Source organism: Gadus macrocephalus, chromosome 15 (assembly GCF_031168955.1).
Source record: "Gadus macrocephalus chromosome 15, ASM3116895v1".
Taxonomy (NCBI): Eukaryota; Metazoa; Chordata; class Actinopteri; order Gadiformes; family Gadidae; genus Gadus; species Gadus macrocephalus.
The window spans coordinates 24,045,235-24,067,862 of record NC_082396.1 but is presented as its reverse complement, the minus strand read 5'-3'; the positions used below and the strand labels follow the sequence as shown (position 1 = coordinate 24,067,862).

Sequence of the window (22,628 nt, the reverse complement as noted above, 5' to 3'; positions counted from 1 at the left end):
GTCTCAACACTTCTGCTGCAGCCGCTTAAAGTCTCACTCCGAGAACCTTAAAATATGAATCAATCCATTAGAAGTATGAAAATATCTTCCCGTCGTGCAACAGGGCAAACAAGGTGTCCTTTGACATCTACGTTTCGAGACGATTGCAACAGTGCCACACATGATCCTATTTGAATATGTTTCGGGGTAGTAATTAGCTGTCGATTTTGGAGGCCTTTATCAATAATGACCAGCTATAGATTTGCTTCCCGATGGAGATTTTTGACAAATTACATGTTAATTAGCATCTACACGTTAAGCTGAGTCCAATGAGATCAAGCTCGCCCTCTTGCTACACCGAGATCATGTCCTAGACCTAGGTGTACCATGTAAAATACATGTTACCATTAGCTAGAGTGTCATGCTTGGTGTCATTGGACTCAGCTCAACGTGTAGATGCTAAATAACATGTCATTTGTCACAATTTTTTATCGGGAAGCAAATCAATAGCTGCTCATTATTGATTAAGGCCTCCAATTTCGACAGCTAATTACTACCATTAAACATGTTCGAATATGCTCATGTGTGGCACCGTTGCAATCGCCTGGAAGTGTAGATGTTGAAGGACACCTTGTTCGTTCTCCTACACCACCGGGAAGATATTTACATGCTTCTGATTGACTAATGAATTGATTCAGCTATTCCCCCAGAAGTCTGGGGTCAAAAGGTCAAAAGGAGACGGCACCAGCCCCGTTGAAAAAAATAGAATACCACCCAACACACGGAGATTAATGATATTTAAATGATTATGACAATGAAGTCTTTATTTGCATGGGTTTACATTTCGTTCTGTGTAGCATGGAAAAATCGGAGAAACACTCCCATTCAGAATGCATTGGTTTACGTTTCGTTCTTTGGAAAACGGTTCTTTAGTAATAATATTTGAGGGAATATTTTGTTGATGTTGTTTTAGCAGCGAAATGCACCGTGTGCGTGTGTGTGTGTGTGTGTGTGTCTGTGTGTGTCTGTGTGTGTCTGTGTGTGTCTGTGCGTGCGTGCGTGCGTGTGTGTGTGTGTATAACACGCTATTTTATGTTGAAATGCGACGTAATCCAGTGTTCACGAAACGTACACTGTCAACGAATGCTTTTGGCGACTGGGTTGCCTCTCAGATATACGTGTTTCTAACAAGATGATATCATTAAAAGTTACATAAAGTAACAGTTTAATAACACAAACGCAGGAAGCACGTGAGCTGCTAGTTTAGCGAAAGCAGCCTAACAACCTGACGTTGAAACATGCGAGCGATCCGATCAAATCCTAATAACTATAAAACTAAAGATCAGACACAATCACTGACTGAAGATTATGCAAGTAAAAAGTATATTTCTCGCAAGAAATGTTATTAGAAACACGTTTAACGGTGAATCGGTCCTAAAATATTGCATTTCCCATTCAGATAATAAAGATTAATAAAGATCATACACATTCACTGACTGAAGATTATGTAAGGAAAATGTACATTTCTCGCTAGAAATGTCATTAGAAACGCATTTAATGGTGTATCTGTCCTAAAATATTGCATTTCCCATTCGGATAATAAAGATTAATCTAAGCTACGCCGTGTTCCGGAGCCGCGGGGGATTCTGGGAATTGGGGTTGTCAGTTGACAAATGGGGCTTTTGTTAACTTGTTTTGTTGTTAGGATTAAGTGGGGTTGATGGGTTCGGGATGTTATGTGGTTGTGTGTTGTTCTATTAACATTGTTCGTGTGTTCATTGTTGTCGACACCGTCACCGAGAGTGACGTGACCATCGTTTCGTGCAGCTGTTCCGTGTTGAAGTCTCGTTCAATAAAAACCAACTCTCGTTGGCGAGCGTTCAATAAAAACCAACTCTCGTTGTCGAGCGTGCCCCCCCCCCTACAAACGTGTCTCCCCCCCCTCAACAAACGTGTCGTCGTCGTCGTCGTCCTTCAACTAACGTGTTCCCCCCCCCCCCCTACAATCGTGTCGTCGTCCCCCCCTCAACAAACGTGTCTCCCCCCCCCTCCCCGGTCAACAACAGTCTACCTCCCCCCCCCCCCCCCCCCCTAAACAATCGTGTCCACAATTTGCCGCGAAAGCCGTGAAACCCAAACCCCGAAACCCGCCTCCACAGCGGCACGCGTGGATACTGTAGGTATAACACGCTGTTTTTACGTTGTAATAGTACGTCTCCAGTGTTCATGGAAACGTACACCGTCAACGTTTTTTCTTGGCGACTGGGTTGAATAAGCACATGGATACATACAGTCAATTAATAAATATAAACAATTATTGCTAAACATAGGTTAATACATTTGTGTGAGGATATACATCTGGCAACAGACAGGCTTTTCATAGTTATGGCCTTTTAGTTAGGTAAAATATCGTTTTATCACTGTAATATGACATTCTAGCTTTATCTTAATTGATGCTATATTTACTATACTTTCATAAGAGTTGGATGCAACTTATTTTTTTTATTTTAAACATGTTGCCTTTATTCGACCGGACAGTAACAAGAGCAAAGTATGCTGGGAGGAGAGTAGGGGAATGACTTGTAGTAAAGATCCTACCAGCCGGGATTCGAACTGGAGACTAGCTGCTCAGAGCACTTGTGTCCATGTCATGGACCTATAAGGTCCACTCGTTTCTTTGTTGGTTTATTTTTTATTGACGAATGTACAAAATCCATAACCACTTGGTTATCGGGTCACCCATGCCAGAGCGATAGAGCAATCTCCATGGCTCTGACTCATGCAACTTGTTTTTGTATTTTCCCAAACAATCAGACGTTGTCTGAACCGTGCACCCAGTAAGTAAGCTGAAACTGTTCTGTAAAAGGGGTAAATTGTCGTGTTTTACTTGGTAACGTCGCAGAACGTACATGGTACAAGTTTGTGTTGACTGCATAGACAATGGAATGTATCTATTATAAATTATGTGGTAAGAACCTGGTAATACCATGGAAACAAACGGCTTTGTACCCAGTATTTAAGAAGATGTACCATGACACTATAGAGGAAAACTGTTCCTGCGGAGGTTGTTACCAGGTAAGTAATTCCATAGTGGTAAATCGAATAAACCCTTTCTAAATGGGTGTAGCTATGAATAATAACTAAGAAAAAGTAATTTATTGGAAAGTACTATGCTCATTTCTAGATAGTACATCATTAAACTTGGGCTGTTACCAACATAAACCTTGGTAGTGATGCGCGAGAGGGCGTTTTTTTAACACCCGCCCCAACCCGACCCAAGACATTTTCCAAACCGCCCCACCCGAACCCGCGATACTTAGAGAAAACTGCTACCCAACCCACCCGGCCCGCGGGTGCCCGCGGGTAATTGGGTAACCCGCGCATCACTACCAGACACAATATCAAATGGGCGTAAATCGGCGCAGCAGAATTGTACGAAGTCCTCCACTAATTTAGACTTCGCATGGAGTGGTACCGTGCCTTTTAGGAAAGATGACATTAAGGGCTGCCCCGCAGCCGCAGGGGCGGGTGTGGGAGACTTGTTTGCCTGCGCAGCAGACCCACGGCATGAATGTCGTAACAGATTCGATGTACCTGTTTTATGGCCATCATATTTGTACAGCGCCTCACATTGAAGACACATGACGTATTCTGCAATGGTGTCATCGGACAGCACGACTTGTCCAAATGTTTCCCACACCTTGCTCTTTTGGTCGGCTTTCCGTACAACCTTTGCATCGCCTTTTTTAATCTTCTCTCTTATTAAGTCAGCCATTATTGGAGTCCTCCTAGAAGTTTTGGCGGTGCAAACAAAAGCTACGGATGGCATGTTGGGATAAACTAACCGGAGCTGTATCTTAAACTATACCATTCTAAAAGGTAACATAATTTTACAAAATATAAAGTATAGAATAAAATGTGAGGTGGACACCCAGGTTATGTAGCCTAACTCAGACGACTAGCAGGAGTGGGAGCTTTGAGTGCAATAACTTTGTGACAGTGGGATGTATGCAAATGATAAGTTCTGTAGGCTAACGCAAAATTGCGATTTCACCTATGTATTCCAAAAGTTCCGGGTTGCGGGTTTTGGCTTTTTTGACCCGCCCCACCCGAACCCGCGATACTTAGAGAAAACTGCTACCCAACCCACCCGGCCCGCGGGTGCCCGCGGTTAATTGGGTAACCCGCGCATCACTAAACCTTGGATAGCTGTTTCTAAGAATTGGTTGCCTAATTTCCTAGGAAGTACACAAAATCAGAGTTAATACTAACCTAAAACAGTAACAACTACACAGTACTTAGTTGAGTTGATTGGTAATAGTGGAGGTTTTACTTAGTACTTCAGCTGTAATTCCTCTGTATTTACCTTCTTATTACCAGTGGTAATTACACAGTAATAAACTATAATTTACCGGATAATTCCTCTATATTTTCCTTCTTATCACCAGTGGTAATTACCCAGTAATACACTATGATTTACCATGTATTTACCGGGTAACTACCTCTGTATTTACCTTCTTATTACCAGTGGTAATTACCCAGTAATACACTATGATTTACCATGTATGTACCGGGTAAATACCTAGTAATTAGGGGACTGTAAAAGGAAGGGTTATCAGAGAAAGGAGGGTAAGTAAGTCAAAGATTGAGATAAGAGGGTGTTGGACGGTTGAAAGGCAGTTTGTGTGCTTATCTGTGTGTGTGTGTGTGTGTGTGTGTGTGTGTGTGTGTGTGTGTGTGTGTGTGTGTGTGTGTGTGTGTGTGTGTGTGTGTGTGTGTGTACGCATGTGTGTGTGTGTGCGTGTGTGTTTATATGTTCTTCACAACTGAATAGTGGTTTGAAAATATGTTATTTTGGATTAAAGGTGATGTAGAGGGTGGATAGTCGAACTCTGAACTGATCCTCATCCAATTCTATGATTGAACGCATAAAGCTCTAAATACGTGGATTAGTTTAGATGCTTCCGTCAATTGCGACAGGCAGCTTTGGGTTACCAGGTAATGTTAATCAAACAATCTGTCTTCACATACACACAAACAATACACACACACACACACACACACACACACACACACACACACACACACACACACACACACACACACACACACTACATTCCAAGGGAAATTCCGAATAATGATGAATTAATTAATAGCAGCGCCAGCCCCTTAGTGTTCCCTCTGCTGCAAATCAACACACACTTCCCTCCCTGACCCCTCCTACAGAGCCACAATTATCCCACACTGTTGGACATCCCCAGTCACACAATCATTAGAGTTCCTTTTCATGGCTTAATAATTTAAATACATGATACATGGAAACCATAGACATTATAGAATCTCCTTCTGATAACCAATATGTCTGGTGTTCAGCTGTCGGTTTGATCTCCATTTTCTGTCTGCTGTTATCATCCAGAAACAGAGAGGGGGAACCTCTCTGTTTCTGGTTTAAACCAGGCACCAATAACAGGTCTAAGTTGTATGGGTGTGTATGGGGATGTGTACATGGTTAGTGTGTGTGTGTGTGTGTGTGTGTGTGTGTGTGTGTGTGTGTGTCTGAACACTATACTCATTGGCAGGGGCGCCGCTAGGGATTTTGGGCCCCATGAAAATAATCTTTACTTAGTGTCATTATTTTTTCTCTATTATAATTTCATCATCATTAGGGGCCTCTCTGGGCCCCCCTCCATCATGGGCCCCTAGAATCCGTCTCCTTTACCCCCCCTTTTCGGCGCCCCTGCTCATTGGTAACTATTGTGTAATATTCATAAAAAAAGTGGCTAGATTTATTGAGGACACAAAATTAAATTGAAATGCGCTCAAAATACAACAAAAAAAAAGTGAATAAATGAGCAGATGAATTGACATAAGCCTAGGGGTCTTTATAGCGCATTTCCACCGGCGGTTGCGGGTCGATTCGGTGCGCAAAGGTTTGGCACGGTTTGTGTTTCCACCGCCAAAAGTGGACGGGGTCCGGACTGAGCCGTGATGAGCCATACTCATCTCGCAGTACTCCTCCGTGGGTACTGAGGCGTCTGAAAGGGTGCCAACAAGTTCGAACTACACACGCCGTCTGTTGATTTTTCAACAGAATCGTCACTTCTGTGCGACAGGGGGATAATAACAAACAAACAGTACCCGCGAGGTATTTCTGGACAACAGCGAAAGCTTAGTTTATTAAAGAAAATGTTGCGTCCTTCTTGGATGTCCTACATTGTTGCACTTTGTTTATTGTGTCGTGTTCTTCTTTTTCCTTGGTTTTAATAGCAGGCTACACTGTGTCAGCCAATGAGGTGTCGGCTGTTATGAGGTCATGATGCTTACGTATTTGCCGCGGCTATAGCCATCCGGCTTAAACCCCACCCCCATAAGGGTACTGTCGGCGGTGGAAACGCGAGCCGTAACTGAGCTGGGCTATACCGCACCTTCCCTACTGTGCTGAGGCGTGCTGGGCCGAAGCGTTCCCGCCGGTGGAAATGCGCCATAATTAGTAGTCCCATGACACCTTTTGGTCACTTGTCGAAGCACTTCACAGCAGAGGTGTAGCCATGGTTTCAACATTGGGGGGGACAAATGCCTGGGGGCGGGGTCCGGCCCCCCCAGGCAAAGATTTTGAACATGCATTAATCTGGTGCACTCTGAGAGCAAAATCTCAATACCTAGCACCTAATTTTGAAGACCTTTCTAGGGATGGATGTTTAAAACACTTTAATACTGGATGTGACCAAGCAGTCTGGGAGTGTGGAAGACTTGAAATTGGGAAAAGGTTGACACACAAATACTTCAGAGCTCAGTTTTTCCTTTACTTTTTTAATTAAATATAACATTTTGTGCTCCTCAATATTTCAACCAATCCAGTCAGTTCCTTTTTTCCCCACATTCAATTCATTGATGTTTTGTCTTTTTTACAAAACACACACAAACAAACACCTGCACCACCACAACAAGGACACAAAATCCAGCCAGTACTTCCATTACATTTTTTATTGCATAACCATCACATTTGCCAATGTTGAGTAAAACCCACCCAGGTGCATCTATCTCATGGACCTAAATAGAAGTCACCCCAAAACTTTTGTTACCCCTCAGAAAACATAAGATTTTCAGATATTTTCAACCACTTGTTTAATAAGTACATAGATGAGTTTCATGAGAGAGCGCACTGAGCTAATCTCATGGTGAAACCATTAGCCGTAATGAATGATGCACTGTTAAAGAATTGGACAGGTCAAGGACATAACCTAAATGTTTTCTGATTAGTTATGGATTAATCTATGAATACATACATTATACAATGTTTTGTAACTTTGAATGACACTTGACTTAATAATTATTAGATTGCTATATTAGCAACTGCAACGCTGCTGTGTAAAGTTGTGTGTCAACTGAAGGAGGCGAGAAAAAAAAAGAGATGAAGATGATGAAGACAGCGGTTTTAGTATCGATACTGTTGCACATAAGTATCTAATCCGTCATTATTTTTTTTATTTTAATCGATTAGTATCTGACTATACATTTTTTTGACAACCCTACACTATATACATGTGTGTTAACAGGATTCTGCTTGAATGTCATGATTCGGTCTTAACCTTTCATATTTACTCCTCTCTTAGGCGACTCACCTTTATGCCACCACTAGATTGACAAACTCTCCCTGTGCTTTCATCCTCCAAACTTTCTGTCTCTCCCGCTGGCTCACTAGCTCTACTCTGAACACAACAGAGGAAACATAGAAGGAATAATATCACAGATATCAGCAAACTATTTACCAGCAGACTACTGAAACACACTATAGACATCAGTGCCACTGCCAACAGGATTCTGCTCAAATGTCACAATTCTGTTTAAACCATTAATATTTACTCTTTGACAATCATTTTGCAGACGCTTTTAACCAAAGTAACTTACAAATTGCATTGAACATAGGAAAAGCCAAGGCTCTACTAGTTTCCAGAACTCCTCTCTTATGCCCCGTTTACACCATCCCGCTAATGGCCGCTAATGGCCGATGGACCACCGATGTGGAAGTCGGGGTGATTCGGGTGACATCGGGCTAAAAATGTATGATCGGGTCAATTTATCGGGGTAGCATTTACACATACCCGATGTTATAACGATAACATAACGATGTATGCCAGGGAAGACACCCGAAGTGCGTTTGGCGTCATTTGACGTCATTTCGAATGACGCCAAACACGTCAAATGACGCGTTTGGCGTCATTTGGCGTCATTTCGGGAGAAGGCAAAGGGGAGACTGGTTTAGACTGATATTTATTTATATATTTATTTATATTACAATAGCGATTTTATAATAATAGAACGCCGGTTCTAAATGGGCGAAGTACCCTGTAATTATAAAAGTAGGACATCCATCCATCACCCCCTATTTATACCCAAGTGGCAGATTGAGGGTCTTCCTTAACACAATCTGGTCACTCACAATCGTTATTTGTCTAGGGTTCTCGAGGGTCTTTCGTGTGTTGAGGTTGCCGATATAAAGACGATAAAACACGATAAAGCGCGGAAGATTAACGAATATAGCCGATGTGCCCAGGAAAATTCCCGAACGATTTGCGATGTTTTACGTTGTACTCCCGTTCTATTCCCGATTATAGCCGATTAGCCCATAGCAACACCTGGTAACCGATTCTACCCCGATAGACCCAAAATTAACAAACATGTTCGTTCTTTGCCGATGTTGCCCGTTGTTGCCCGATCATTGAGCATTTCTTCCCGTTTCTTCCCGTAGTCTAACGATGTTCCCGGGAAGAGTAACGGTGTTTCCCGATGCAACCACGCTATTTGCCGATGTTATAACGATAGCTGCTGATTTAGCCATCGGGCACCATCGGGGCCCACTATCGGGTAGGTGTAAACAGGGCATTAGGCTATTCACCTCTGTCACTACCAGATTGACACACACTGCTTTCATCCTCCAAACGTTCTTGCTCTCTGTGCTTCACTCTCTTTATTCTGAACACACCAAAGTGAACATGCCACAGGGAAGATCCACATCCTCATTGTACCCAGCACTTCTGAAAATGCACTTCCGAATGCATCTCTGTCCCCCGCACATTTAAAACCAAACGGCCCATGCATTTAGATCTAATGGGGAACATTTCGGAACATTGAGACGTCGGCATAATGAGGCGTTGGAATTACGGAATGGGGCCGGGGCCAACGTCATCTAGCTGGCTTATTACATAGGTAACACATAGCTAATGATGCTGCTCGCTAGAGAAGCGACAAAAACCCACGAAATTTGAGAGACACTATCAAAAGCTTCATAACTTACCTGTGTTTTCGATCGTAACATGCCACTAATTTGCTGTTGTTGATGTTTTTGATTCCGTGGTCATGTAAAAAAGACAGTTGATGACCAATGCAATCGAGTGACACAAGTCACCGTCACCGAGCCGCACGTGCGGGGACGAATCAAATCATGGATCTATCCCATTGGCTAGCTAGCCCGAACAGCCATATTCTCATTGGCTGTAAGAGCTGTAGATAGAATTGGATTGAGTTATTGAGGGTGTGCGGCGCGCACTGTGTGCAGAGATGCGTTCAGGGAACGGAGTGTACTTCAGGGAAAGCCTAAGGGCCCTTACATAGTCGACGCGAGCGACGCGCGTAAACGACGTGAGTGACGCGAGCGTCGCGCTTCCTTTCATAGTCTACACAGCATACGCGAACGTCGCGGGCAATGCATGACATGCAATACACCACTCACGCCATGGGTGGCAGCAGAGTCACCGGTGTTTTCGCGGGGGGACGTTCGAGGTGACGTTCGGATCAAAGTGGCTACGGAAGAAGAGTGATGAAGCGCAGAGATAGGCGGTGGTATGTGCGCCCTTTAAATACCACACGAGATCAGGATGGCGAATTTGTTTCTCTGGTGCTTCCAATGCGAAGCATGGACGAGGAGAGGCATTTCCAGTATTTTCGGATGTCGGCACCAAAGTTTGATGATCTCCTTTCGCGAGTCATCCGATATCTTCCCGACTCTCACCAAAACCGGCCCTTGTCAGGGAGCAGCTGCAGATTATTTTTTGTCAGATGCTGGCGTGTTTCCCCACCAGTACAATGTGCTACGATTGGGTATGCGCACTGACCAATAAATGTATATACATTGGTCACTTGGAAGCATGACTTTTGATTCATTAGTTATGTTACACAAGTTACCTAATTTGGTTTACGTCAAACTCATTAATTCATATCCATATAAAATGTTTATACAACGAGCTATTGCCTTGACAGATGAATGAATTATTTAAGTGTAGGCCTATAGCCAAAGGCTTTAAGCTATAGCACATAATGTCCACAGAAATTATATGGTAGCCAACATTATTAGAGAAAAGGGGTTTATTTATCAAATACAGAAAATAGTCCCACCATACACGCACACATTTTTCATTCACTACACACTCACGCTTTCAAATTTCATTCACTCAAAGAGGCTACTGAATTTATGTTTCAAATTGAACGTGAACACAAAACATTACGTAATTAATTCAAATAGGCTAACAGTAAAACAAATAAGGCCAGTAATAGAACGAATATCGGGTGACAAGAAGATCATTAAAATGGCTCACAATCCCGCATCAGCTGTTTGATGTCGCGCATCAAAATAGCACTTTGACCCTGTGGAAGGGTTCGCATAAATTGGCACAGATAATTAGTAAAAGAGACGTCAAGTCATTCTTATCACGTTCCCGCATCCTCTCATATGTTCTTCTGTAAATATAACCTATAGTAGTAATAATGTACAATATTTGCAGTATCGCCCCCACCGACTACGCTTGGTATTGCATGGATCGGCGCGTCGCGTATCAAAAATTTGGAGGACGCGTTTTGCTACGCTTCGACGTTTAATGGCGGCCGAAGCGTCGCTTCGCGTAGCCTTTTGGACGCGTAAGCGTAGCGTTGCGTCGACTATGTAAGGGCCCTAAGTGTTCTACCCATATAAATATTGAATTGCTATATCCCTATTCCCAGCGATTTATTGGGGGGGGACATTTGGGCATATCTGAACATTGGGGGGGACTTGTACCCCCCAATGTATATGGCCGCTACGCCTATGCTTCACAGAGCAGCTACCTGATAAGGTAGTTCTCTAAGTAGTATTCAAGGTTACACACAGACATACAAACACACACACACACACACACACACACACACAAGCACACACACACACACACAGTCGCCGATGAAGACGCAACGCCTCCTCACTCCTTGCCATGCGTCTCTAACGAGCGCGTGTGCGTAAGGGTTGTCATTTTTCTGCATGCGATCCAAAACGCCCATCGGTGAAAGCGCACCGAGTGCATCACAAACCAAACAAATCACATGGACTTGTTTACGCCGGTCGCAATCGTACCTACACAAACACACACAGACACACACACATACACACACATACGAACGGATACAAATGCACACAAGTTTTATTTTATCTATTTCCTGTAGTTGGACTGAGGCCATGCTTTCATGTCTAACTGTATGCTGAAGCAATTAATTCTGTCTCTTGTGCAGTAACTCCCCCCCTCTCTCATCTTTATTTTATTATTCCGTCTTCGTCCTCTTCAGTCTCTCATACGTACTCCTGTCTTGTTTCATCCATATTTTTCTGCATATTTTTTCAATATGAAACCCCTCTTTCTTCGTCTCTCTCTCTTCTCTTGCTCTCCTTCTCTCTCTCTTTCTCTCCTATAATTGGAGACTTAAAATAAATTGCCAGTGAATTGCATCATAGATCTACCCCTTCCTGTCCAGCAGACTTGCACAAGCATCCGTGCCCATCGACATCCACACAAATACAGACACACACACACAGACGCACAAACACACACACACAGAGGAATTATTATGGACGAGAGGAATGACAGGAGAGGATAGAGCGAGAGAGGCAGAAAGAAAGTCAGCCCCGCATAGAGAGAGAAATAGAGGGCGAGAGGGGGCGATCAAGGCTCGAGAGAAAGAGAAAATCAAGAGGGGCTCACAGAGGTGAGTGACAGTGAGACCAGAATAGAGGGTGTGTTTAAAATGTAGTGCTGTTATGACTATGTTCATCCTAGTAAGATGGCCTTCGGGTTCGATGCCAACTGATTTTGCCTTTCGGCATTCTTTCTTTAGCCTCGACTGTCCAGATATTCAACTTCGAATTTCTCAATGAATATCTCTCTAGCCTTGGCAGGGCAGCCATTGATTTCCACATATGTGCATGGCCTTACGTTGTCAAAATAACTCTGGCCAATCAAAGTAAATCACTAAATCCCACTCTTACTCCCTTAGCTCTTGTTGAATTCAATCAGAACTAAAGCAAAATCATCTACTCCTCTGGGAAAAGCCTTCCATGTAAAAAAAAAAAGACTCATCTATTCTGTCTATTTCAATTTCATTCAAAATGGTTTGATTGCTCATCGATTGCTGCACTCTCCTTGGGTGCGCCATTGTTTTCCAATATGTCTAAAACACACTCCCCTCAGGGAGGATTGGTCCTATCATTTATGGTTCAATGGGCTCAAGGCCAGACTGATCTGCAGAGCACAACAAAATCAGGATGGTCTCACAAGGGAGGCTGCTTTTTCTATCTTTCTTCTATAAAACAAACAACTTACGCTCAGTGAAACTATCCCCTGGGTTTAGGATAAGGTTGTCTTTATTTATATCTCTCTTGCGAACCTTTCGTTGTACGAGTAAGCTTGGAGGAATACCGGAGCAGTTTGGGAAGGCCAACCGGGTGGAGCTTGAGCTGGGATTGGCTCAATTTAACCATGTCTCAGAAGTGAGGGAGCGAGACCCCTAAAGGAACTTCTTAGGTCAGACTGGTACGGTCAGAAACACATTGACTGGACAGAATGATTAAGGTAGAAAGAAATTAAATGATAGAATTCCAACTAATGGCTGCTGGGGGTGGGCTGGACGGTGTCTGACACAGGCGTGTGTCTACACACCATAAGGCCTCTATCAGGGGGAGGTGGGTCCACCGTCAAAATGGCATCAGCTTACAGCCTCCTCCTCCCAGGGCTGGTCTTTCTGAGAGATATCGCCAGAGAGAGAGATAAAGCCTGGCAGAGAGAGAGAGAGATATCGCCTGGGAGAGAGCGATATCGCCAGAGAGAGAAAGATATCGCTTGGTAGAGGGAGAGATATTGCTTGGGAGAGATAGAGACATCGCCAGAGAGAGAGATAACGCCTGGGAGATAGAGAGAGAGAGAGATATCGCCTGGGAGAGAGAGAGATATCGCCAGAGAGAGAGAGATATTGTTTGGTAGAGAGAGATATTGCTTTGGAGAGAGAGAGACATCGCCTGGGGGAGACATCGCCTGGTAGAGAGAGAGATATCACCTGGTAGAGAGAGATATCACCTGGGAGAGAGAGAGATATCGCCTGGGAGAGAGAAACATATATCACAATGGAGAGAGAGATATATCACTAAGGAGAAAGAGCAATATCGATCATACATGTAAGGGATAATGTATAGAACGCCGGTCATTATCGGGAAAATAAGCCCCGACAGGGCGAACAGGACACCGATGCGAAGCGGAGGTGTCTTGCTTCGCCCTGAAGGGGCTTATTTTCGATAATGACCAGCGACGTTCTATGCATTATCCCACTTATTGCATGGCTACTTGCCAAAACGGAAAAAATAACTTCACTAGTTATATATATATATATATATATATATATATATATATAACTAGTGAAGTTATTCTCTCTCTCTCTCTCTCTCTCTCTCTTTTTGATTTTTAAATGCACCTTTATTCCTAGTTCATTCTGTTTACAGCTTAAGTTTCGCTATTATCAAACAAAATTACATCAAAGCAAATTCATACAAAAACTCAAACCAGAAAAACTAAGGGAAATAGATCAAAAATGTAGAAACAAAGCGTTCTCTCTGACTGAACACAGCACATTCCGCACACCCCAAATGTTCACAAAGACTTCTGTCTTTTTTGTCAGTCTGTAAAACTCAAACTCCACCCTGAGCCGAGCTGCCAGCAGCCCGGTCGGCATCATAACCACGTCCTCTGACCCTCACCCCTCACATGATTTTTCCGTGTTTTCCAAATAGCCAATTTGTTCAGACCTCACATGAAATTTATAAGTGTGTGTACATTCTTTTTGCCGAGTAGTGTGGACCATAGGTAAAAAGACAAAAAGAAAAAAGTTCTCCTAAGCCCTGAAACCATGACTTCAATTGTCTGAATAGTCTAGCCAGTCTGGAACACTGAATAAATAGATGGTATATTGTTTCTGTCTGTGAGCAGAAAGGACAGCCGTCCCCTGTACCAGGATCGAGGTGCACCAGATACCTGTATGTAGCTATGGCCCCATGTACAATCCTCCACTGGAGGTCGCCTGTCCTTTTGTCGACAGGGGATTTGTACTTCCTGCACCGGCAGGTACAGTATCGCTGATCTCAGCCAGTGTAGCCCTGACCAGAAGAAGTCCACGGCTGCCCTCTGAATTCCTTCGATCAGGCCCCTTGGTGGAGGTAAAACTATCAGCCTGTGCCAAAGGGTCGAGGCAACCAAGTTATTGACAATCAGAACCCACCCCCTGTAGGAAAGCTGAGGTAGCAACCATTTCCATTTAGACAGTCTGGCACACACTCTCTCCATAACACCCTCCCAGTTCCTCCTCTGAAACTCATCTGTTACCAAAAAAACACCGAAAACTTTCATGCCCTGCTTTCCCCAGCTGAGGTTTCCTGGTAACTTTGGCATTACCTTGTCTGCCCACTGACCAACCTGCAAAGCTTGACTTTTCCCCCAGTTCACTTTTGCTGAATATGCCCTTCCATATATCTCAAGACTATCACCCAGGAACACGACATCTCTCATCTCTGACAATTACATTGATGTCATCAGCATAAGCCGACACCACCAACGAGGGCCGCTGAGGCAACCCTGGTAACATAAGCCAGGGTTTTTTCTAAACAAGGGAACAGGGGCGCTGCGCCCCGATACTCCCGGCGTGCGCCATCCTACCGAAATGCCGACTGAACCTGTCAGACTTGGATCTGTACTTACATGCTGCTGTACAACATACACTATTTCTCAAAACGATATTTTCTCCGCGAAAATACCCCAACACCACCACCTGACAATGTGTCTGATCCTCAAATAACTTATAATTCCTCCAAAAATATTCCGATCCGAATTGGAGTTTCCCAGACCGAGTCGACATGCTAACGTTAAAGTTATTAGCAGCTAGCTAGCTAGCTACTATGTATTTGAATGGGTTTTTGGTCTAGGCGCTAAGATGCTAAGCAAGTATACAAGACCATTCCAGTTCTCTCTGCACAAAGCGGTTTCAATGAACGACAGAAATAAACAAATGCTGAGTGTTGATCAAGAGTTTTGCGAGAATTTCTCTCTAAAATAGCCTCAGAATGTACCATTTAATCATTATTTTTTCAAAGGCTTCGCGCCGTGGAAGGGGGAGACCCCCCTTCCACACCATCCCCCGCCTCGGCCGCGTTGCTCCCTCGGCTTTGCGCAGGGGTCTGCTCCCTGCTACTTTTTTTTTCTAGAAAAACCCCTGTAAGCCCTGACAGCCTGGATCTTAACCTATTCAGAAGAGGCTCAATAGCCAAAGAGTAAAGCTGTCCAGAGATAGGACATCCCTGTCTAATGCCTCTCTGAACCTGTACTGGACAGCTCAGCCCACCACCCACTTTCACCAAACAAAAGCTTCCTTATGTAACAAACCCAGCAGTGCTACAAAACATTCTCTAAAACCAAAAGCACTTAAGGTGGAAAAAAGAAAACCATGGTCAACCCTATCAAACGCTTTCTCTTGATCTAATGAAATAATACCAACATCAATGCTGTACAATTTACAAACATCAAGTAGGTCTCTCATAAGAAAGATATTGTCCATAATAGATCTGTCTGATACACAATATGACTGGTCTCTGTGGATTATTAGTTCCAGAATTTTTTTAAGCAAGCACTTTGTAGTCAAAAAGTTTGTAGTCCGTGCATAACAAGGCCACTGGTCTCCAGTTCTTAAGTACAGCCAAATCTCCTTTTTTGGATGTCAGCGAAAGAACCGCCCGCCGACAGGATGCCTGTAACAGTCCTGTCTGCGAACATTCCTGCAGCACCTCCCACAGGTCGGCTCCCAAACACTTCCAGAAGTGCCCATAAAAATCTGCAGGCAGTCCGTCCAGCCCAGGAGCTCTACCAGGAGCCATCTGACCTACAGCAGCAGTGAGCTCCTCCAGGGAGATGTTGGCATCCAGGACAGCATTTTCCTCTGAGCCCAGCTGAGGAAGCCCCTGCAGCAGCTCGTCCGCACACTCTCTGTTACAGCCCTCCTTCCTGAAGAGGGCGCTGTAGAACTCAACGGCATGCTGCCTCATCTCGCCCGGGTCAGTCGTTAAAGTACCATCAGGGAGGCGGAGACAGACCATTTGTTTGGTCCGAGAGACAGACTTCTCCAGGTTAAAAAAGAAAGAGGTGGGAGCATCCATGTCTCTAACACTGGTAAACCTTGACCTGACCAAAGCGCCTTTAAGTCTCTCAGGTAAGTCTCTCTGTTCTCCAAACCCCTGATCTCTTCCTCTAGATCCCGAATTACCCTTTTGACTATTACTGTGGAATGACTTGTGTATTGCTGACAGAAAATTTGTATATGTGCCTTACCCACTTCCCACCACTGACTTAGGAACTCAAATTCCCTCTTCCTTTCTCTCCAAATTCCCCAGGAAGTCTCAAATTTCTGAGAGAAGTCACTGTCCTTAAGCAGCTTAACATTAAAGTGCCAGTATGAGCTGTATTTAGTGGTTGGTGAGATATGAAAATCTAACGTGACCAAGTGGTGGTCAGTGAAACTTACTGGGTAAATGTAGCTGTTCAATAACCTGTTGCTAAAACTTTATGACATGTAAACCCTATCCAGCCTGGCTGCACTCACGTTCTCATCTGACACCTTAACCCATGTGTACTGCCTAACCTGGGGATGTTTGACCCTCCATACATCTATTACACCTGACTCTGAAATTACCTGTGATAAAATGGTGGATGACTGTAAATGGGGTTCCTCTCCTGTTCTATCCAGTGTAAAATCGGTAGTGCAATTCCAATCTCCACCCATCACTACACAATGGCTCTGATCACACTGCTTTAAAAAAACTTTTATTTTCTTAAAGATATCCGATCTGTGTGATCCCTGATTCGGAGCATAGATGTTAATGAAACAAAAATATATGTCCTGTATTTCTACTCTGACCACCAAAGCCCTGCCTGTCACTATCTCTGTGGTGGAGATGACATTAACATCAAGCCCTGGAGAAAAGAGAATGGCTACACCAGTAGAGAAGTTGGTACCATGAGACAGAACATACTCGCCCTTCCACCACAAACCCCGGTCTATCTCATTATCTTTGTTGCTGTGCGTTTCCTGCAGGAAAACTATGTCTAATCTTTTCTGTTGGACCATTTCTGAAATAACTGCCCTCTTCTGTCCCGCCCACCATTAATATTTAAAGAGCCGACCCTTACCTTATACATAGAGGACTGAGAGAGAGAGATGATATACACAGGTAGAGGAAACAAGAGTAAGATCACCCAGTGCAACACATTCATCATGACCTTACTTATTTATTCTTAACCTTTTTAAACCTTTACCTCTAGTCTTGATGTGTATTTTTTAACCGGAAACGTTTCTTCTCATCCAACATATCAGCATCAACTACTTTCTGCAAGGTTACCACACCCTTAATGATTTTTTCTGCATCTGGAAAAAACTCAGATACTTTGACAGATTTCCCAAAAGTTTCATCCAGGAAACCATTTATTTCCTCCAGTGTGTACAGATCTCCACTATTTGACTGTGAGTCTGCAACAGAGACACAGTCAGAGTCAGTGTCATACTCCATCTCTTCCTCCTTATCCCCTAGCAGCAACACCCCCCATAGCACCAGGCTCTCCCCCTCCCACCTTCGAACCAGCAGCCGGACTTTGGTCAGATTCTGCTGCCGGCTCTTTCCCACTGCTTCCTCCGCCAACGTCCTCTACTCCTGCTGCCGGTTCCTCCTCTGCTACTTGCCCTTCTTCTCTGCCTAACTCAACTCGCTATTCCTCGGCCTGACTGTCTACCTGTCCGCTGTGTCCCTCTCCTGCCTCGGTCTCAGCCGGCAGGGCGCCGCCCCTCGAGGAGCGGTGGTCTCCGCCGGCTCCTCGTCGGGCGGAGCGCCGGTGTGAGTGCGCTCCTCCGCCGGCCCGCTGGGCCCCGGCTCCGGGCGCCCCTCAGCCTGTGAGGACAAGCCGTCCGCTTGTGCCCCACATCCCCGCACTCAAAACATTTCATGCTGCCTGTACTGGAGTACAACATGTAATGCCCCTCCTCGTGTTTCACTCTGAAGGAAACATCTAGCGTCTGTGCTGGACAGTTCAGGAACATAAACACCTGTCTCCTAAATGACGACATGCTTCAGCTTATCGCTCTTACATCCTAAAGCCACAATCCTAAAGCCACTCGCCATCTTCCCGAAGCTTGGAATGAACGGGGGAACCCCGGAAACGGTAACCCGGGCGGTGGGCACGGCGAGCGGGGAATCCTGCAGATAGACTCCGTTCAAAGAGACGCCGCTCACTATTAGCTCAGCCACAAAATGCTCCTCTTTCAAAAACACAACCACTCCTTTATTCATTCTGGAGGCATATGACGGGTTGGCGTGTCCCACACGGTCTGCCACAGCTAGGAGAACCGCCTCTACCGGGACAGACGGATCGGGCTGAACCCGCACTCCATGTCGAATAGACGTCTCCGAGGACGTCATCCCCGCCGTGAAACACGCCCCCCCCGTCCACCAAAAACACCCCGCTAGATATTCACCTAACTACACCAACAACAACCATATAATCACTACGAAACAATCATACAATGCACAGTAGGAAAAAGAAAAAAAAGTGGGAGTAAATCACAAACTCTCACTCAAACTCACCACGCTCTCCACCACCAAACTCCCAGCATGCACAGAGAGAGAGAGAGAGAGAGAGAGAGAGAGAGAGAGAGAGAGAGAGAGAGAGAGAGAGAGAGAGACACATCCGGCCAATCCCTTGTTAGTTCGCTCCAGGCCTTCCAGTGTTTCCCTAGCAACCCCCTGCTTCCTCAAGCGTCCTTTAATCTTCCTGTGTGTGTGTGTGTGTGTGTGTGTGTGTGTGTGTGTGTGTGTGTGTGTGTGTGTGTGTGTGTGTGTGTGTGTGTGTGTGTGTGTGTGCAGGGGCGTAGCCATCACTTCAAAAGTGAGGGGGACAAATTATTCAGAGGTCTAATGAGTGATTTATCATCCTCTCGCATTCAGTTGCACCTCTCCTTAGTGGCTACATAACCACAAACAGCACAGCACCAGGGGACCGACTTTAGTTCTTTAAAATGATATACTATCAAAATCTAAAGTTAAAATCTAAAGCTGCCAAACTCTGGTTGAGTTGACACAGAATGACCCTCGAGCATCTACAGGGTAAGTAGCCCGATAATTAAGTGCCAAATGACAACACTGAACACGAAAATAATTATATATAATGTGACTGCATACAAATGAAAACACTGAACACGAAAAGTTCTGTAAAACACCATTCCTGTTTTAAACGATCAGCCCCAAAAATGGAATGGAAGTGACAAGGTAACAGGGTAATAAGCCACATAATTTTATTTAATGGCAAGAAGTGACAAGTGAAAGTGACAGCAATAAACATATCGACATGAAGATGTAGCTATTTTACATTTGCCGTCGTCAACTATGACAAAACAGATGTGTGAAAATTAATCAAGACTAAGACCAGTGGCGGCTGGTGATCAAAAATGTTGGTGGGGCACAGTAATAGACAGGGGGTCTGGGGTTCCCCCCCCTAAAATAAATGTAATTAAATAGATTTGATTTCCTGTATTCTGATGCATTTTGGGGATGGCCACTACCTATTTACCTACTATTCATTCCGATTCATAGCCTACATCCTGACTTGCAGGGCCTGGACAAGCTTACACTGCATAGTGCATAGACAGACCTACTTTATGGCCATTTTACCAGCCATTGCTATTTTACCCATTGTTGTTATTCTGATATTGAGACAAATCATGATCACTGTCCTATAGTGTCCATTTTTGGTGAGTCTCAATGTCTACTTCAAATGCAGTTAGAAATATGGGACAGTTGCTTCATTTTGTTTATATGCTACAGGCCGAAAGACTAAATGAATATGTAGCTTACTTGCTTCACTGACTAAGACAAATGGTATGACCTATACCATGCTTTCTTTAAAACAGAAATAATGCAGTAGTCAAATAATATCTGCAAAATAAATAATAAACAAAAAGTCTCTTTGAAATTAAATATATATACTACATATTTAAACATCCATGTCAGTATTTACCTTTTGAACTAAGGAAATCAAAAGCTACAGGCGCTCCTGATTAACTAGATTACAAAATAATATTTTTCATTTTAGACCCAAGTAGAAACAATAATATAATAAAAATTAAATAATGGTTACATAAACTAAAAAGTAATAAAGTTTCGATGTTGATTATCCTCGACAGTTAAATAACTGATGTTAATATTTGTGGCCCTTCTTTGGACCTTGGGTGACGTCTGGCCACATTTGTTATTCATTTATTAGACTATATGTATTTTTCGAAAGCAATACTGGGTGCTCCCAGACATGGTGTAATCACATGTCAGTCATGGTCTAGTCACAAATATATGCAAAACAACCGTGAGCACAAGTTCTCAAGGTTGTTGTGCTTCCTTTAGAATTATATATGTAAAAAAGCATTTTGCAGCAAAACAACTCTTAAGAGTATAATTTATCCAAAAATTTACTCAAGGGAATGTAACAGAGTAATTGTCACTAGTTACTATCACTCTGCACCTAGCAAGCGATTTAACATAGGTAACAGTTAACAATTGTTAACCAGCTTGACTTGATATATTGACATTGATTAGTCAGTCATCTTTTAGCTAAACAACATGCAACAGCATTAGTCAACTTACACGGTGTATGGCGACTATCGAACCACTAATTTAGTCTCCGAGAGGCTAGATCGGGAAAATATGTTTTTGCCAGACGCGCTGCTTGTTCCAAGAATCACTTAAAAATGGGTACTGCGTTTTGTTGGTTTTATTAGAGATAAGTTAAAAACGTTCCATAGTAGCATAGTCCTAAAGTGATCGGTGCTAAAGTGCGTTAATACATTGTGCGGTCAGCAAAGTTGGACTTCCCCCGTCCACCCCCTCTCATCTCAAACATTTCATTCAAACCCCCACCCGCGCGTGAACAGCTGACTTTTAACACTGATCCTGACTGACGTAGCCCCAACCCCACGTGACCTGTCAGTCTGCCTATACCTGTCACCAACATTCCGGCCCCTAATTATCACATGTTATTACACAGTAGTAATAATTACCAACGCATAAATTCATAATAGAAAAACAATACAAATCCAATTTTCTTTTTTTTCTATTTTTCACTTTTTTTTTGCGATTTTTTGGAGAGACGCCGAGATCGTTTAATGGCCTGTGGCATGTGCCACCGCGACCACTGACATACCATGGCATATGCCGTTCTGGAACGGTAACTGCCGTTCTGAAACGGTAACTGCCGTCGCGACCACAGACATACCATGGCATATGCCGTTCTGGAACGGTAACTGCCATTCTGAAACGGTAACTACTGTCCTGAAACGGTAACTGCCGTCGCGACCACTGACATACCATGGCATATGCCGTTCTGGAACGGTAACTGCCGTTCTGAAACGGTAACTGCCGTTCTGAAACGGTAACTACCGTTCTGAAACGGTAATGCCATGGCATATGCCTTTCTGGAACGGTAACTGCCGTTCAGGTGGAACGGTAACTGCAGTTCCCAACAATGGTATGTGACACCAGCATAACTCCTCCGTATAATTTCAAGACAGGTATTGCCATAAATGTAAAGGTATATATTTGGTATTTATTGACACAATATCACAACATAACGCCGTAAATAAAGGGATTTACACGTTTCTCTCGTCCGTGCTGTTGTTATGATATTTCCGATCTGTTTGTTGTTGCTTTTGTAATGACAGATGCTTTTGAAAACAGCCGGACTTGCTCCGGTGACGGTAGTTATAGCCTAGCCTTCTAGGTGGCCATAGAGCTATAGTCTATTGCTTTGTTCCAATATCCATACTATCCGCAGTCATTATACTTTATTTTAGCATGACTTCTTTTTTATATAGTTTGAGTACGTAGTGCGTTGCAATTAAGATCAGGGCGAAAGGAAGTGTAGTGAAAGGACCCGGATGGTATACTCAAAACGGTCAAACCGATGAGTGTGGATTGATGTACACCTTTCGTGCTCTACGGCTGAGATCTTAGCTACGTAGCTGAAGAGGCGGAGCCAGGCTGAGCCAACGTCGGCGCATTTTCTTTAATAGGTCCATGCATTTTCCACGTATCCTGCATTAATGGAGTCATTTTGTTGTTTTAATAGCTTTATAACTACTATGTGTAAAGTGTTCACCGTTCAAAGCGAGATGTTTATTGCGGTTGCGATCGTAGTTTCCGTTAGGGGTGGCACTGTAGGCTATGGCTAGACAGTCATCCATTTTTCCACTCGTGTTTTATCAAGATGTTCTAGTAGCGTAGCCTATAA

The 22,628-nt window shown here is 43.8% G+C and overlaps 1 protein-coding gene across 1 annotated transcript in view; it reads right to left on the bottom strand.

Annotated features, from left to right (window-relative positions):
* Positions 1-15,355: 15,355 nt before the first annotated feature.
* The window catches only part of LOC132473517 (uncharacterized), a 241,247-nt gene continuing 233,974 nt past the window's right edge, over positions 15,356-22,628 (bottom strand). Inside the window, exon 3 of the mRNA XM_060073688.1 lies at positions 15,356-15,525. Coding sequence (XP_059929671.1) covers positions 15,514-15,525 — 12 coding nt within the window. The 3' untranslated portion in view covers positions 15,356-15,513. The remainder of the gene's footprint in view (positions 15,526-22,628) is intronic.